Below are 19,129 nucleotides of genomic sequence, written 5' to 3' on the forward strand. Positions count from 1 at the left end.
ATAAGCATTCTTACCATTTTTTATGCGATCCTTAAACACGTTAAACCCAGCTGAACAGAACAGAATGGAAATAGTTGGTAAGGAGAGCTAATGTCCCAGTACATATATGTATATATATATATATATATATATTCATAAATATGTATACGCATTATGTGTTTTTATGCACATGTAAAAAGATATAAGTGTATCAGCATTTACCCAGGTGAATGTGAAGTAACTGATATATTTCGATTACATCATCCTTTTGTATTTGTATTAATAAAAGCACCTTCCACTCCCACCGCCTGCTCCTGTCTATGTAATAATATTAATGACAATTCCCATGGCAATAATTACACCATGACTAAATACAATTACAGTCTAAATTCTTCATGGTCATTAAGTAGAAAGACTGCCATGATGAGATTCAGCATAAGAAGACATTTTAAAGCCAAGACTCTATTTTAAGCTAAAAAAAAAAAAAAAGAGAGAGTTATTTATTAACAACCAACAAAATGCACAAGACAAACTTTCAATTAATCAATCACTTGCTGCTATATATTCTTGCAGTCTGTGATAGGAATGATTTGGGAATATTTTTTGTCTTTTACATTTCTGTAAAGCAGCATTAGTTAAGAGATCTTTAGCTCACTGTTTTGAGGTTTTATATATACATGAACTTGACCTTCTGTAGGATGATGTCGGCATTTTTCTGCATGTGTACTGTATTTGTTATGGCATGCTCATGGTGGACACGCACCTAAGTCCCCTTCGCTTTGTGAATTGTTAGCTGGCTGCACAACATCATTTCAACAATTTGGCTGACTGTGTACATACATGTGTCTCCATTATACCAAGTTTCACTGACAAGAAAGCCAAAATATGGTATAATTGCTGGAAGCACAACATCTTGAGGGCTGCATATACTGGAGTTCACCATCTGCTTGTTAGGCCTGTGTTTTGCCACTCAATAAAAATACAATAATGTTTACTCTTTGCTATTCAACACAGTATATATTTCAATCTCTCGAGTTAATGGTTTTTCAAGTGAAGTGGCCACATTTGCAAATAACAATTTTGCTCCTGCAAATGAACTCAACTCCCTGATGAGGTGAAAAGTCTACCAGCCTTGACAGTAGGGAATGATTTTGCACAGGCTCCTTATCATATCTTATACACACTCCAACACAAGCACACATAAACACACCGGCTGTCACTGCACTCATGACTGAATATGTGAATGTCAGAATCGTTCAATGAGAGAAGCAACAACAGGGAGATGCTGAGCATCTGGGGAGGCTGTAAGGAGAGGTAAGAGCTTCTCCTTCGTTGGCTAGACTGACACAGTTTATTATTTCTCTGCCTGTTTCTTTCTGTCTGCCTCTCTCTTGCTACAAAAAAAAAGTGCATTAGCATGAGGCAATTTTAAGGTAGCAAATTAGAAAATAATAATTAAAAAAAGAACACATGATACTTACATAATAAATCTACTTGCAAGGCCAGCGTAAACATTTTATCACATTCATTAAATACTGTATAATTAATACACAAATTTCCATTTATTAATATATTATATAAATAAAAAATATATAAATAATTTATTTGAATATAAACTATAAATATACTATTAATGCATTCTTAAATGCTTTTTACAATCTACAATAATAATAGATATGCTTTATCTCTGAGCAATCCCTGTATAAATGGTTTCATATGTCGAAATATTTTGCACCCTTTAACACCCTTATAGCACCCATATGTTGAAGATGGTGTCAGGTGGTTGATATACAGTACAGACATATGCACAGTATTCATTATATAGCAAAGCAAAACAGTTCTAACAACATAAAATCTGTCTTCGTGTTGGAAATGAATCACACAACGATGCATATATATTTAATGTGTAATGTGACTGCAGACACGTTCATACCTGTTGTACAGTTGTATTCTGCACAGTGGGTTTGCATTATCTTATCAAACTGTTAAATGCTTTTTCTCTGAGCTGATGGCAGGTGAGGATGGCATCTGGTGATATTTTTATGTATTTTCACACAGCAGGAAGTAGCTTATTCTTAACAATTTAATTGACAGAAGCTTTTCCTTAATGAACTACATCAGAGTAGTATGCACATGCTGTAGCCTGAAAGAAACAACTTGGCCAAACACTATTATAAAAATATGTGAAAACCAGAAGTCTTTAAAAAATAATTTAAAAAAAACATACAAAGAGAATAAAAGTCTAAATGCTAGAATATAAAATGGATAAGAATACTGGATGATTGGGTTTGACATATTAAAGAAAGTTTTTTAGATGAGTCTAGAAAAGACTTCAAAAATGCACCAAAGCCATAGCTACTATCTACTTCCACTGTCTTCTACTGCTCTCCTTTTTGTACACAATAGCACAATGTTTTTCACACAGTGAGCAGACACCACAAGACCTCACTGTGAACCAGGCGCTTAATTAGAAACAGTGTGTATATTGCACTCAAGCACAAAAAAAAGAAGAAAATCCTGAATACTGCAGTCACGCTTGAAAACTCCAGAGTAACAAAACCATGATGATCATGATAAAGCCAGTAGAGCAGGCAGGAGGGAGATTCTCTTGATTAATTGTGAAATCGAGGTCCAAATGACCAATAAGTAATCCAGACTCTGATTAAAGCTTTGTCAGACTGTTTGAATCTTTAATGACCACATTTGTGTGTCTGTGATCCAACTAAGTTATGTTTTGTATACAGCACCAAGTTACAAACTAGACCTAATAGAGACATAGAGGCATTGAAGATGTTCTAGACATGTCAGGTGTAAGGACGTGCCTGTATTACTTTTCCTACCCTATATTGCCCAAAATTGAAATGAAGCTAAAGCCAACAGTGCTCAGACAAAGCACTGACAAAAGCTGTCAGGTTCTCAGGCTGATTAAAACCTCAGTTTCACTCTGTTCCCTGATCACTCCTCACAAAGACCCTTGAGTGGCATCAATGAGCACGTTCAGGCTTAAGTGAATGTTTACCTCCCCTAATGACTATCTGTCTCAGTGCTGAGTAAATGCGACTGCCTCAGTTCTTTCCACCACAACTGCCTCAGTTCTTTCCACCACTCGTTGGGGTTACACTGAGTCATGCAGAAATGAGACCTCATCTCCAGGTCTGTGTACCGGCTGTTTGACAACACAAGACTATTTGCAGGTTGTTATTATTTTGCTGTGTGTAATGATTTGCTGGACACCATGAAGGCTCAGTAGCACATTGTTCGCAAGGAATAAATATATTAGGGCTTCACATTTCTCCTTTTTCTATTTTGAGTTGCATGTTATTTCCAACATAAAAAAAGTCAATTCAGATGGATGTAGGAATCTCAACTACAAGAGTTTGAGAATGTAAAAGCAGATGTCTCTTTTCTGATTGCACTGTGATTTTCCTGCTTAGTGTCTATTCTCGTTTACTAACTTAGACCATGCTTCAATGGGCTACATTCACCCAAAATATTATCTAAAAATTGTTTACAAGTGAAATTGTTATTTGGGCATAACAGCATAGTCGAACGTTTGACATTAGTACTCAATTAAAATGACTATCCATCCATCCATTTTGTGCTGCTTATCTAGGTTCAGGTTGCAAGATCAGTAGGTCACCCAAACCCACTCTCTCTGTCCACCTCATGCAGGAAACTGAGGTGTCTCTCCAACATGTCCTGGGTCGGCCCCAGGGCCTCCTCCTGTTGGGACATGCCCAGAACATTTCACCAAGGAGGCATCATTGTCAGCTGTCCAAACCACCTCAACTAGATTGTTTCAATGTGAAGGAGAAGCATTGTCACTCTGAGACAAATGGCCAGTCTCCTCATTTGCAATCCACCCTTGGGAGAAAACTCATTTTTGCCACTTTTATCTGCAATCTTGTTCATTCTGTCACTACCCAGAGCTCATGCAACAAAGATCAACCAGTAAATCGACAGCTTTGCTTTCATGCTCAGCTCTTTCTTCGTCACAAGAGACCACGAGAGTCTGTATCACTGCTGACGCTGCACCAATCTATCTGATAGTCTCCCGCTCAACTCTTCCTTCACTCGTGGATAAGACCCCAGGGATTCATTTACTTGGGGCAGTAACTCATTCCTGACTCTAAGTAGTCACTCTATCCTTTACCAACTAAGGACTCTGACCTTGGACTTGTTGAGGTGCTGTATGGCTACTGAATCAGATACTTTGGGTCTGCCTGGTTGAACAAATTCCCACGCACCCTAAAATAAAATTAACAAACTCTCTGGTCCTCCTTATCAAAGTGGGGAACCACAATTCCGAGTTCCAATCCAGACAGATTTTCTTAGTTTTTTTGTGCCTAGCACAAAATCCTGCACTCAACCCAATAGAACATCTTGGGAATGGATTACAGCAGAAACTGCGAGCCAGAGCTGCTCGTGCAACATAAGTGTCTGACCTCATAAATGCACTTCTGGAAGAATGGTTAAAAAGTCCCATAAACACACCTTATGGAAGTATTTAGGTGTTGAGGCTCTTGCAGCTGCAAAGGGTGGGGCAACATCATATTAAACCTGATTGATTAAGAATGGGATGCTGCTCAAGTTCATATGTGTGTGAAGGCAGATAAGTGAATACTATGGGTAATATAACATAGTTTAGAGTATTATTACAGAATGTTTTGCTGATGTCTTGCTTAAAATTTTGAAAACTCCCCCAAACATGTCAATCGATCAATCACCTCCAAGGCAGGGATTATTAGTATTAGTAGTAATATTAGTCCTACTGATTAAGAGTATTTGTTAACAACTGAAACAAAATGACCCTGCCATTCACGATGCGATTTAAAAGCTCTATTTCATGTTAATTAAAACAGTGAAAACAAAGTGAAGATTCAAAAATTTACATGTTGTGTTGGGGCAAATTACTTGTTGGTTCATTACACTTACGGCAACACAAAATAAGCGTCACAATGCGGAATTGTTTCAGGAACCACCGTGGAACTGTTTTGGGTCTGGTCTCCACCAGGGAAATATCTCAGTAAGGTTGTGGGATGTTAAACCAAATTAATGAGCTGCAAGAGATCAAAATACTTAGCAGAGAATTGATTGTTTTGGATTTTTTTTTTTTATATCGTAATGAATGTTTAAGTATTATGTTTGAGCAGATGGTTACTCTCCACCTTGTGGATTTCTTTGTGATGCATTTCAATTAAAATCCATGTTTATGATGTTTCTTTTTCATCCCATCTCTAGCTGCAGTGTGTTTGCTTTGAATAGAACACTTCTTGCAGGACAAACTGAAGATTTTCAAGTAATTTTATCATAATTTCCACATTTCAAAACTAACACTCAAGGGTGTCTGGCTGTGTGCACTTGCTACGGTTCTGCTTTTACCGTCTTTGGTTACTGTAGCCTTGAAAAGCATAAGGATCACTTCTTGTTACAGGTCAGTGCTCTGCCTCTGTGACCTACACATTTGATGTATCTTCCTTTAGCTTTAATGAGCACTTTACTGTGACATTGTCTTTGATTCCCCCCCCCCCCCTCCTTTGTGTGCCTGGCTTAGATCTGGTCCACATGGACGTCTTTACACTGCATCAATTGGCAATCAATTCTGTTTCTTTCACATGTCTTCTAAAAAGCAACAAACATGTGTTGCAAACTAACTTATTGTACACGCCGCAGTACTCATAGCCACACCTGCTCTTGTAGAGAACTGTACTCAGATTGATGAATGATTTATTTGAAATTGTAAATATAAGCTTTGGGGACTTACACTCCACTCTGCCTGTGAGTTTTGGAGCATTGAAACACGTGTTCTAAAAACAACCTAAAATGCTGTTTGAACCCACGGAGGTAATAAGCAATGACACTCTCCACTAAAAAAAATATCATCTTTTATTCAAAACTTGCATAAAAGGAAAAGTTGAATCTGTGCTTCCACACAAACTTTAAATGGTTAGCTACAATGCTGCTTATAACAGGCAAGCAGAAAAATCCCTCTTTCCAGAAACACCAAAAAGACTGTCTGTTCCTATTAGGTAGTTGTCCTTCACAAGTCTTCGTGGCTGCAAGGCAGGGTCAGAAGAAAAGGCACCCAATCCCGAGACATGATGATGAAACTGTGACAAATCAACTCATTCTTCCACTCCAGATTCTGCGAGTCTCTGTGCCACGGGATTTCAGTTTCCCTTTGAGTTTAGGAGCCAGCGAATCTCGCGACTCAATGGTGTTCATTTCTCTAATCCAATCCCTGCATAAAACCTCCCTTTGAACGTCTACAGAAAATCTGAAAGGCAGCACATATCCCTCCCTCCTTTCGCCCGCTCTCTGATCCGCGCTCAGTGTCCGACGCACAAGCGCTTGGATAGAGCGGGGATAGAGCAGATCTAATTAAGTTTGCTGATGGTGAAAGTGATGATTACTCTGCAGGAAAAAAGGGGGGAGAGTGAGGAAGAGGGCAGAGAAGATAACGAGAATAACTGAGGGGTGGGGTTGGGGGGTGAATACACCCTCCCCGCTTCTCCTCCTCATCTCCCCCTTCCTCTTCGTCATGATGATGATCACCGACACCATCATTAAAGACATTATTCAAATAATTCAAATATTTTCGGGAGTCATTTGCTACTAAAATAATACCATCCATCCCCTCCATTCGCTTCCGGAGTGTGATGATTATACCTATTTGAGCATTTTACATTTAGTGTATTGGCTCTGTTTTACTCTAAAATACTCATGAAATCTTAGTTCAAACTGAGCTAATTTCACTTTCATAACCCAACTTTTCTGAAACGTAGCTGTTGTTATTATTTTCCCAGTTTTGACTGAAAAACTGCCCCTGCCATACATCAGCCAGAATCAGGCCATAAACGTGAGGCCACTCGACTTTTTAAAGCTGGCATTTTATCCGGATTTCCTCCTGTTTTGTTCTTTTCGCCTCCACTCTAATTTGTATTGATCCGAACTGCAGGTGACTTCTATCGCTTTTTCTGAAATGAGGCATCTGTCTCAAGCACACTAGCCTTCTCTGACCATCCCCTCATCCAGCCTCCCCCTCCACCCCCTACCCCTCCTGAACACCTCCTACTTTCACTTCCTCCAGTTACGTCCCAACCAACCGGGTGTGTGCTACATGCTGGAATAAATTACATTGCGACGCTATGGTACAGGAGGGAGGGAGAGAGAGAGAGGAGAGCGAGAGCACCCCTAATGCCATTCACACATTCCGTTCGCTGGGAGTCCAGGCACTGTCAGCATCATCATCAGCTCTCCCTGCGCCCTGCATGCGCCCCGAGCGCGCCCCTCTAGCAGAGAGCAGAAATGAGTTAAGAGGACGGAGGCTCGCCACGCTTCTCCCACCCGCGCATTCACCGAATCCAAGTCACAGCGGTGTGTTGAAGTGACCAGTCTGTCTGTGAGTTTTTTGACCCCGTCATCTTAAACGCGTTGCGGTCGCTGGAGTGGACCTACAGTGCGGAGCGCACACCGCTGGAGATACCGCTGTGAGAGAGAGGAGCGCGCTCTGAGGAGGTTGGATGTTTTGTTCCCCAGATTGTTCGCGAGTTTGAATTTGTGAGCGAAATTTTTTCTACAACAACAAAAACAACAAAAATCTTATTAATTTTTTTCAAATGCCGCCCAGTCTGCACGCCCAGCTGAGCCCAACTTCACGGTCCTATCAGGGGATTTTGCGGAGACTAATTCCAACCAGTCACGGACTCCAGTACCTGCAGAATCAGGTAAAAAACAAACAAACAAATAAAACAACAACATTAAACCTTTTAATAATAACCGACCTAAGGTAGAGAAATGAAATATTTAGATTTTTTTTGTAGGTTACGTCGTCCAAAATAAATTCTAAACTCACCTTTTTCATTAGCTTTACTTTCCACAATGCAACCTCTAAAATATTTGTTCTGGTCTGGCGCTACTTGACAAATGAGCCCTCTCAGTTCACCTTTGTTCCCCTCATCCCAAACCAAAATTACTAATTAGTGCCCTCTGTGTCCACGTTGTCTCAATTGCTCTCCGTCTGCCTCTTTCTCCTCCTTCCAGCGGGACTCGTCAGCAGTGCAGGGAGAATGAGGAGTCACCGGGGCCGGGGGAAACAGCATGAGTGGCCCGTGCATCTCCATTAGACTGACGGCCCTCATGTTTCTATGGAAGTGGTTATCACTAAGCCTGCTCCAGAGCTGGTTGGTAGCAGGGGCCAGTGCTGCGGACCCTGCCGGGTCAGGCTTCAGCGGCTCCACTGGGCCCCTGGGCTGGCTCCTTTCAGACAAAGGTCCTTTTCACAACTCGCAGGAGTTTGTTGATTTCACAGAGCGCTACCAGCAGGGATTCACCACCAAGTACAAGATATACAGGTGAGAGACGGCAGTGGTTGTGCCAGCTGACTGCTGCAGAGCTTACATACCTGAAATCAAGGCTGTTTTTGTCAAGTCAAATAGGCTAAATGTAATTATTCTGATTCATGTGGTCTTGCTTGGAGTTTCCCCCCTTCTCCTTCTTCTTTAGAAAAGGGTATACTAAGCCTAAGGGTATACAAAACAAGAGATTAGGGTATACTTTTCTTTAGTCTATAAAAGATGCAGATTTAGTGGGTGGTGAACTGGGGGATGATGTATTGAAAAGATTACTTTGCATACAAATAAAAGCACTGCGTGCAGTTTGCACACATGCAATCATCTTTGGGTGCGACTGTTTGCCTTTTTTGATGGTAGCAACGACATATGGTTTGAGTATGATACAAACTCTCAAAATGCTGCATATCAGTGGGAACTCGAAGTGAAGATACTGCAGGGGGGTTTGGGCAAAGCAGTGGGACATAAGAGATATCTGGCTGAGCTCGATGATGTGTGACAGGATGGATTCAAAAAGTGTGCGGTGTGAAGTGTAGTGGGTGTGTGCTTTCGAAGCAGCGGGGTATTGTTTGAAAGCTTGCTGTGATGTAATTTTTCTTTAGTTGTTTTTATTTTATTTCCCGACAGGAGTAGAAAACACTGAGAATTTCAGAGATGAAAACTAAAAATATTACTCAGCGGTCTCTTGGTTTGGATATGTGGCATAAAATGGTGTACAACACCCATTTGGTTTTTTTTCTCCATTTCCACAGCTTGCGTTACAAAGGAAAGGAAGGCGATTTTGCCACTGTCACCAGAGTTAACACATTTAGCAGATTTTTTTAAAAGTCTTTTACACAAGTGAGTGTACGAGCTGTCATATTTCCCTAAGCTTTGCTGTCTTCGGAATAGAAACGTACCTCCAACATTCAGAGTGTGCACTGAAACCGAGACTGATGAAATTCTGTTAGGCTGTGGGTTCAGTCAGCGTGACTTAGCACAGACTGAAAGGGCAAAGTCTGGTGTATGTTTGTTTGATGGCTGTATCATCTTATGCAGTCTATAAATCACCATCCAAAGTAGACTGTGTGAGCATTCCTGTTTTGACTTCAGGGTGTGAATGTCCTCTGGAGGTTGGAATAAAAAAAATCCTTGTTTTTGATGTACGTAAACGTAAACAGTTTTTTTTTTAAAGCGCATGCTTGACTACACATCTTTTGTGGAAAAACTGATGTTCCAACAACAATGGCTGAAGATGCTCCACGATATGTGAGAGTGCAACTAGGTGTGCTTACTTGAGTGTCTGTATTTGTGCCGGTGTGTGCCAGGTAAGTGCGTTGATAGTCATAGATGAGAGTAATGCCGGGCTGTCCTCAGCCGTGTGGCAGAGGAGCTGTTGCCAGCTGAACAGAGGTTTGACTGACACTGGCATTTAGCAGCTGACAGGGGCGACAATGCCAGGCAAAGACAGAGAATGTAGCGCTGCTGGCTCCCCAACATCCATCATTTCCTCCTTCACTGCCTCTCTGTTGGCATCGTCTTTCCATTTCTCAGGACGTCTTCATATCTGCTTTTCTCCTTGCTTGCTCTTGTGCCCTCCTGCCCTTTCTGCACCCCACCCAAGTGCTGCAAATCTAACATTTGCACACAGCTAAAACATGCGCTCAGATTTTTGGCCAACTTCTAGACAACATTTTCTTACAGACAGTATGACTTTTTTTTGACCATCAATTGAATATCTGATAATGCAAACTTGACAGGTCTATAACCGTCTTTTCCCCTCAGGCTACAATGGCCTTTTCAGTTTCGCTCTAGAACAGTACGATACCTAATTAGAGCAGAAATCCAATAGAAACTCAAGTGAAAAAGGTGAAATATCACCATGTTGAATAGAGTTCCTGCATTGTCATTTAGTTTCCTGGGCTGAAAAAGAAAAAAGCACACTCTTTCGAAGCTTTAAATATCTTGCACTCCTGGCACTGTCATCCTTCACTGAGCAGCTGAGGATGCTGAGGAATGAAGAGATCAGAAGTGCCTTCAAACTGCAGTGGGATGTGCTGTTTGTTTGGGTTGCGTGGCTCATAAAAGACTCGTGAATTTTAAATATTTTTTATTTAAAAAAAGAAAAATCTAGGCAAAAATAATCTTTCGTATTGACCGACAACAGCGTCCTGCTCCTTGCAGACACTATTATGGGTCAGTAAAAGTCCCTTTATTGCCTCTTGAATCACCAACACTGTGTGTCAGTCCCAAACTGAAGCTGGCCTCAATTTGGAGAGCTTTCCTTAGTGCTTGTGTGGATTCCACACCTCCTAAGTATAAAGTATATGTACAATACTGGCATGCACACCTAAAGACAGATGAGACATAGCAATATGAACTCAGTCTCAGTATTCACCGGGTATGAGGGAGGTTAAATTTAAACATTAAAATGTAAACCCCGTCTCTTCCTTTATCTCCATGTCTCTGTCAAGTTCTTTTTTTTTTTCCTGCCCCCTCTCCCTACCTCCCTTACTCCTTTTCTTCCTCCCTTGTCGAATGATCTCAAACCAATTGCTCTCCCTTGCTCATAAATATTCTCCAGAGCTCAGTTGGCCTTTCCCGTCAGGGGGCAGGGGAGAGGGAGTCAGGGAATGAGGGAGAGGGCTGTAGGAGATGGAGTACAAAAGGAGAGAGCGAGAGTAAGAGAGAGAGAAGAGAGGAAACACAGCTTTATCCCCCCCTGCCGGCAGGTCATTGCACCAGAACAGCTTGTAGTCTTTTCCAATTATATCCTTTTTTTTTTCCTCCAAAAATTAACAATTTAGTTGAGTATTATTCCGAGTAAAAGTTGTAAGGTTTTTCTTTTCCTTTTTTCCCCATCGCCTGCCAGGAGTGCATTAAAAAGCAGATTAAAAAGCTTAGAGATTTACAGCTTTATGTCGCAGCAGTGTAAATGTGAAACATTGTAACAAATGTGATTTTCAGACTGCAAATCCTCTGAGTGAAAGAAAGAAGTTCTCTCTTTTCAAGGTCTGATCAAACGCAATAATATAATGGATTCAGTGAATTCAAAAGCAGTGAAAAACAGGCATAGAGGCACTTAACGATATTACTTGCAATGTGATTGGAGAAAAAAAATACACCTGTTATGTCAGGCATAATGGGGGTTTTAAAATGCCCGTTTATTCACTCGCTCTTTCTCTTCTCCTGGCGTGCGTCGCAAATCTCGCAACAGCTTTGTGGCTTTTATTTTATTACTGATGGTAGTTGGATGATTCCAACTTTCCTTGTCCGGTTTGTACATCTTGGTTTATTTGAAAAGCAAGTGAAGCAATAAACAGCATTTCTTTTCACTGCTCCTTGTTCACACTGATAGTGCGAGATGAGATTTTAAGATATTTCTGTGCAGTTGCTGAATACATGTGCATCATTGCTGGAGGGGAGGCTGTAAAATTAACAAAAGTATGCTTCAGATTAATTATTGAGCAGCTCTCGGTGTTGAGAAATCATCTCTGCACATGTGAGAAGCTCTTGCGCCATGATTTCTTGAGTGCAGTCGAGCCATATCCACAGACAGTAGCATATTAGTCAAAATGTCACCTCCTCCCTTCTTCTTCTTCATGGGCCATAACTTTTATATCACGCCTCATCTCCTGTGTTTTCTCCTCTCTTTTCTCCTGTCAGCCTAGTAGCTATTACACTGACTTCATTTGATATAAGGAGTCGTCTCTTGTAATTATGGAGTGATTAGTGTTTCAATTATATGCAGACATGTTTGTGGAGAGGATAGGCTGCCAAGGCATGATGTTCACAATACCTGTCATTTGACTTAGCCTATTGTCGTGTTTATGACTTTGCTATTGTGTTCTGAATGTTTTAGATGGGAAAGCACACTTAAAAGAGATTATGAAATGGGACGGAATAAATGGGTTTACAACTGCAATGGAAAAGCAATGAACAGAAGAGAACAAAACAGAAAAACAAAAGGAAGAAAGAGCAAAGCAATGTAATATCACAGTGCAATGCATCATGATACATAGTAAACAATGCCATTAAATACTATCAGTGCTCCTGAGAAGATTATCTAATTTAAAACAAACAAACAAACAAACAAACAAACAAAAACTCTCCTAAAGCCTCTGATAAAGACTAAATTGTCAAGTTGCCTTTTTTTTAAGAAAATCTTGTTTCCATACAATGTGAGGGCACGTTAGATGGCAAGAATTACTATTTAATTAGTCAAATTAACAGTTTTTTATGTGGAAGAGTGTACCGTAGTAAATGCTGTGTCTCCATATACTTTGATAATTACCCTTTCTATTTTTAGTATGTAAGTGTTTTCACACTGTCAAATACAGCCGGATGAAGTCTGCTGCAAGGAACCAGATGGCAGTGAGAAACTTAAATATTAAATTTTGTACCCCTCGAACCCTCAGTGGTATTCTTGACATCTTGACTCTGCAATGGAAAAGAGACCATCACAATTTTTTCTGCCAGTAGAAAAAGGATAGAAAGTGGCTTTGTAGCTAGCTATCTTGCTAACGGTCTCAGATGTTTGGTTTTTGGGTTTTCTTTTTACCATTTCAGGCAAAATCAGACATATGCATCTGTTCTGGTGCTGTTATGTGTTTGTTTAAGTTATACTGTTAAACTTTGTAAGAGAAATGTTCACAACAGCTAGCATGACAGTCACAAATACTGTAAATGTCATATCAAGAACATGCACAGTCACCTCAATACACTTCAAAATGGAGATACATTAAAAGTCTAGATGGTTGTGTGCAATGTTCAAAGTACATTTAAATGCAAAATAATTCAACAAGTAGTTTTAGGACTTAACTCAATAAATAAACAAGACAGTTTTTCAGACACGCTGTAACATTTCTATAATGATTTATTGCAAGGTATCTGCAGTCCATTTATCAAACCGTTTTTGTTTTTTGTTTTTTAATTTTTGAGGGTTAGATGCCAATGCTTCAAAAAGTTAAGGCATTTTTACCCCCTCACACACACACAACACTGCACAGACTCTTGAATTCTATGAAGAAAATATAGACCAGCTGCTATATGATTTATGTTCACTGTTTCACATCAGAAACAGTGAACATGCAAATTACAACGAAAAGTGAGACAGCCAGCTCCAGAGCACCCTTTGATCAGCTGTCACCCAGGTCTTCAAACTTAAGACCTTCTCTTTTATAAAGACAAGATGTCAGATGTGACCCTGGATTCCTTTTGAAAGGTAAAACACAGATCAGTTGTCAGAACAGTGACACATGTAGCTTTAAATTGCATCACAACTTAATATAAAAGTATCAAAATGTGCATTAGGGCAACTTACATTCCACAGGTCGTATATCAGGACTGAAAATCTATGAAGAACCGGGATGCATAATGTCAGAACTGCATTTTAAGGGACTCTCCATAATGCCCACTTTAACAAAACCCATTTCTAAGCCATCATCTTGAAGAAGTTCGACCTTAAGAATTAAAAGGAAGCATAAACAATTTCCCTTTGCCTGGAATGTAGGTGCTTATTGGGGACATCTCCAAAAAGACTGGAGGAAATAAAAAAGCTCTTACAGAGGACAAAAGGACTGTTATGAATCTATTACTGCTTTCTTTTCTGTTACTGACTCATACGGCAGTCCATATCCAAGCACTTTGTCTTTTAATCATATTTGCTCTTTTGATTGATCTATCAGTCTGTATGTTCTGCAATCAGTTAGAAATCTTAATAATGTTTAATGACTCATCCATAGAACCAAATATCCTATAATCATAGAAAGCGCAATAACTTTTCCAGAAACTAATATCTCTATGCACACCCATTCCAGTTTTGCAGTAGAAATCGAGATTCTTCAGACCAAACAATGTCTTTTCATTCTGCTGTTGTCCAGTTTTGGTGAGCTTGTCTGAATTGTAGCCTCAGTTTCTTGTTCTTAGCTGAGAAGGGTGGCACCCAGAGTCTTCTGCTGCTGTTATCCTATTTAAAGGTTGGGTGTGTTGTATGTTCACAGATTCTCTTCTATATACCGTAGTTGTATTGAGTGGTTATTTGAGTCTGGTCATTTTCCCCTGATCAGTGATAAGGCATTAAAATGCTTCCCCTTTTGTGGGCTTCATACTCTGCATGGTGGAATCTGTTATGAAACGAAACGGCATCAAGATTTAGAATCTGCCAGAGTAAGAACCTCTGAGCATATCTTGTCCTTGGAGGACAGGGCCAACTTCACACCCGATCAGATCTGCACACTGTTAGACCTCTGCCTCACCACTACATATTTCAAATACAACGAAGGCTTCTACAGACAAAAACATGGCTGTGCCATGGGCTCCCCCATGTCACCTATTGTAGCCAACCTTTACATGGAGGAAGTGGAAAGGACAGCTGACAATGTAGCGACCCTGGGTACAGACACAGATGATCTCCGGCACTTACGGAAACCATCAAGGGAAGAAAAGGTTTCCTTTCCGGACTGGTCACATTAGAACGGAAAACATAGAAGTTTACCGGAAGCCCACACACACGGACCAGTACCTCCTCTTTGACTCCCATCACCCTCTGGAACACAAACTTGGAGTAATTAGGACCCTACACCACCGGGCAGAACATGTTCCCTCTAAGCCTGAAGGAAAAAAGAAGGAACACACACATGTAAAGGAAGCACTCAAAACGTGCGGCTATCCTAAATGGGCGTTCTTAAAGTCAGCAAAGAGGCACAGAAAAGAAGACCAGACACCAGCGAGGGAGGATAAGAAGGACAGACGCAACAACATTGTCATCCCCTATGTAGCCGGTGTATCAGAAAAACTCAGGAGAGTTTTCTCCAAGCATGACATCCCGGTGCATTTCAGACCCAGCAACACGCTCAGACAAAAACTGGTTCACCCGAAAGACAAAACGCCAAAACACAAACTTAACAATGTGGTGTATGCTGTACAGTGCAGCGAGGAATGCCCAGACCTCTACATTGGAGAGACCAAACAGCCACTTCACAAGCGCATGGCACAACACAGAAGAGCCACCTCCACAGGACAAGACTCAGCAGTCCATCTGCATCTTAAGGATAAAGGACACTCTTTCGAGGATGCCAATGTTCACATTTTGGACAGAGAGGACAGATGGTTTGAAAGAGGAGTGAAAGAAGCCATCTATGTCCACTGTGAGCGACCATCTTTGAACAGAGGCGGTGGTTTACGACACCAACTCTCTGCCATCTATAATCCAGTTTTGAGATCCCTTCCCAGACGCCTTAACGCCCACTCACATCCTGGGCCATCTGATCTCAGGAATTCGCATGATAAGGTGGGGCCAGGTTTCACAATGAACTCACCCGAAACTCTGGCTGATTGGGACCCACACCCAGTTTCACACCTTGGTTCAGGCGATTAGAGGATCATCAGGGGGTCCTTTTGTCTCTCTGTGGGGGGATACTCCCACTAGCCCAGAGAGTGAGCTGCCTTGGTGGAAGTTTGCACTCTTGGCTCAGTTGTCAGCTTGTCAGCCATCAGAAGTAGCTTCAAAACACTTCATTTCAATAACCATATAAAACCCATCATCCGTGGAAATGTAGTCAGCTTGTTTACTGATGCTGTTGATTCATTTCTACATTTAAGCATGTTTACTCGCTTTTACATTTCATAGAGCATCCACAATGAATTAACCTGCTTTAAACTACGTTTTCAATTTTGATGATTATAGAACTTTTTATTCAGTTTTTCAGTTAGATGTATAAATTTAAAACTTATTGTTTGCAAATTAGAATTGAACATTACTGTGTAAAAAAAATAAATGTCAAAAGTTGAACTTGATGCTTTGACAGGTATAAAATAATGTGCTGTACTTAGTTACTGATGCTTGGGGCAATATAACCACTGTCTTTGTTTACAGATTGGAGGACATTGAGTAAGTTTATGTGGTAATATGTATTTTTCTCCCCAACAAAAGAGTGGACTGTTAAATATTATTCTAAACAGAAAAAGTGTATTTTCCACATATCCCTATTAGCCATGCAAAATGATAACCCTGATGTGTAGGTCAAAGGTGGGAGTTCAGCCTTGGTTTCTTTACAGCATGAGCCCAGTTCCCTTTTTAGGGGGATCAGGGCCATCATGGAGATCAGAAAGAAATGATTAGTAGTTGCAGTATCATGTTAAAAACTGGTGTGAAGTGAGAAAGTGTTCAAATGCGTCATTTTTCTATAACCTATTTTTGTCCTTTAGGATTGCAGGACCGACCAAAATTAGAAGCACTCAGGTTTGATGTAATGTGTTTCATACACCCAAACCAATACTCTATCATTGCACTTTGCTAACAAAGACATTCGATGTCATGAAATCACAGCGACAGATAATTTCGAGCAATTTCAGGACATTAAAAAATCCAAGCTTTTGCCTGTTATGTCTTCTAGATATAAAAAAAACAAAAACTGAATGAATACAGTTGGTTCATTTCATGCTTCATTTATGTTGCCATTTCTTTAAATTCAGAACACATTCCTGTGCTTCTCTTCTCCCTCTCCGTTTGCCTGACATACACAGCCTAATCAAATCTGACCTTGTGCTGGTGAGCGCAGAATGCATTTACGCGCAGAGGCTCCTAACTGCAAGGGTCTTGTTTGTTTATAATCAATATATTATTGTATGGAGTAGTTTCTTTTTTGTATATTTTATTTGACTTCATTGCATTTTATTTTTCTTTCTTTATTTTAAAACCATTACAGGACATATCCAGGGAGATAACGGGTGTTCATGTTCTTCAAATTTCCTTCCATTTTTCCTCTATTCATTCCGGTGAATTGAAGTATGTTCATTATCCTTCAGTTTCGAATTCATCCTCGGGAAAGAGGTGGAGCACCCCCTTCTTAATCACCAGTGGCAATGATAGTGACAAGTACTTCCTTCAACTAGAGCTTATAGCTTCTGACAAGTGTGGGATTGGGGAGTTATAAAGGACAGAACAGAGATTTATTGGTTAGAAGTCTATGGAAACAGGTTTTATGAAAATGTCTCTGTATTAGTATTTGAGGCCAAAACTCATGAATTGCTTTGAACACTAATTTACGATTTATAAACCTGCTCGAACATACCGTAGGCACTATTGGGCCTCCTAACAGTGAGCTAGACTTTCGTATTAGGAAAAACAAACTATTAGATTGAAAGCAGAAAAGTCAGTTTTCCTAAATGTCCAACTAATGTCATACCTCAGCACATGCACAACGTTTCCAGATGTGGCTTAAGCCTAGTTTTAGACTTTTTTCACTCCTAAATTTAATTTTAAAGATTAGTTTTAGTTAATTAAAGCTAACCTTTTTTAAAATATTTTTTTTAATATTCAAAGTTAGAATTTTAAACTAAAGCCATGTCTCTCTCCTCGTGTACTTAGATACAAATTATGAACTACAGATTTAGTAAGCAGGGTAAATGATTTTCATTTTGTGATTAAAGTACTTAAAAGCACCAACACAGTCAGTTCATTTCACTTCAGTTCATTGAGCTGCCAAGATCAGGGAAGTCCACTGCATACACTTGGAATTCATGTATATCAGCTGACCGGTGTAGAAGAAAACAGTTGCTGAAGTTGCTGTCAGCATGCACACACCATCCTTATTTACATGTCTGAATGCCATGCTAAGTTGCACAGATAACTCAATAGATAGAATTGTAATATTAGCAATAGTAAAAGTGTTATACAGCCGTGAAGGCAGCAAAATCTCATATACAGTGGTTCCTCGTTTATCGCGGGTTATAAAAATAACCCGCAATAGGTGAAATCCGTAAAGTAGCCAATGTTATTTTTTACAATTATTATAGATGTTTTAAGGCTGTAAAACCCCTCACTACACACTTTATACACTTTTCTCAGACAGGCATGAACATTTTCACACTTTTCTCTCTTGTTTAAACACTCTCAAAGTTCAAACCTGCGTAGAAAAATATGTCCAGTATTACAGAATAAAACCAAAGGAACCCGCGGTTGCCTTTGACGACGCAAAACTTTTCGTTGACATTGTTGTGTTTGTCGGGGAGAAAACTTACAAACATAGAGTACAGCACTTCAGAGTCACATTGCTATCGATCGAAGATTTACATAAATCTGACAGGAGACATGGCAGATTGATTGACAGTGGTCTACAGCCAATCAGGACGCAGAACACAATGCGCTGTAAGAAAAAAAAAGCATGCAAAATTGCACAAAAAATCTGCAAAACAGTGAAGCCTTGAAGGGTGAGCCGCGTTATAGCGAGGGACCACTGTACTGTGGAGTTAAGATAGAGCAACACATAAATAATAAATTAATTAATCAAAAAATGTGAAGAAAAAGTTCTAATCTTCTCCTGACAGGTTTGTTCACCCACCATAAAAAGGAGACCTATTGTACAGTTTCATAGAGAATTGTAGGAATGATTTCCTGAACCATTCTTTATGGTAATTGATTAATTTGGTTTAAGTCTAAGGGAGAATGATCCCTGCTGGCCCTGTAGAGTGGAAGGAAGGAAGTGTGATGGATTGTCCGTGATGGAGAGCAGTTTTGTTAAGTGACCTCATGTCCCTCACTGACTCACGCGCCTCCAGATTTTGGCCCAGAATGGTTCCAGCTAGTTTGCTGATCTTGCTGACATATCTGGCATTGCTGCTGCTACTCATTAACACTGTTTTGTCGAAGATTTCTAAGAGCTTACTTTACACAGTGCAGTATCTGAGCTTCACAAACACTCCTCATCTCCTTCTCCTGCACAGCATCAATGTCAGTCCTCCAGTCCTTTCTGTCATTCAGGTGAATACACAAGTATCTGTAGCTATTTACTGTTTTCAGTCTCCTCAGCCATCTTGGA

At 40.1% G+C, this 19,129-nt stretch overlaps 1 protein-coding gene across 1 annotated transcript in view; it reads left to right on the forward strand.

The window, feature by feature from the left end:
- Positions 1 to 7,063: 7,063 nt before the first annotated feature.
- The window catches only part of brinp3a.1 (bone morphogenetic protein/retinoic acid inducible neural-specific 3a, tandem duplicate 1), a 60,775-nt gene continuing 48,709 nt past the window's right edge, over positions 7,064 to 19,129 (forward strand). The window contains exons 1-3 of the mRNA XM_005940271.3: positions 7,064 to 7,497; positions 7,610 to 7,706; positions 8,023 to 8,333. Of these exons, the coding sequence (XP_005940333.1) occupies positions 8,080 to 8,333 (254 nt within the window). The 5' untranslated portion in view covers positions 7,064 to 7,497; positions 7,610 to 7,706; positions 8,023 to 8,079. The remainder of the gene's footprint in view (positions 7,498 to 7,609; positions 7,707 to 8,022; positions 8,334 to 19,129) is intronic.

The sequence above is a fragment of the Haplochromis burtoni genome, unplaced genomic scaffold, assembly GCF_018398535.1.
Source record: "Haplochromis burtoni strain Fernald_Lab_line unplaced genomic scaffold, NCSU_Asbu1 Contig_99, whole genome shotgun sequence".
NCBI lineage: Eukaryota > Metazoa > Chordata > Actinopteri > Cichliformes > Cichlidae > Haplochromis > Haplochromis burtoni.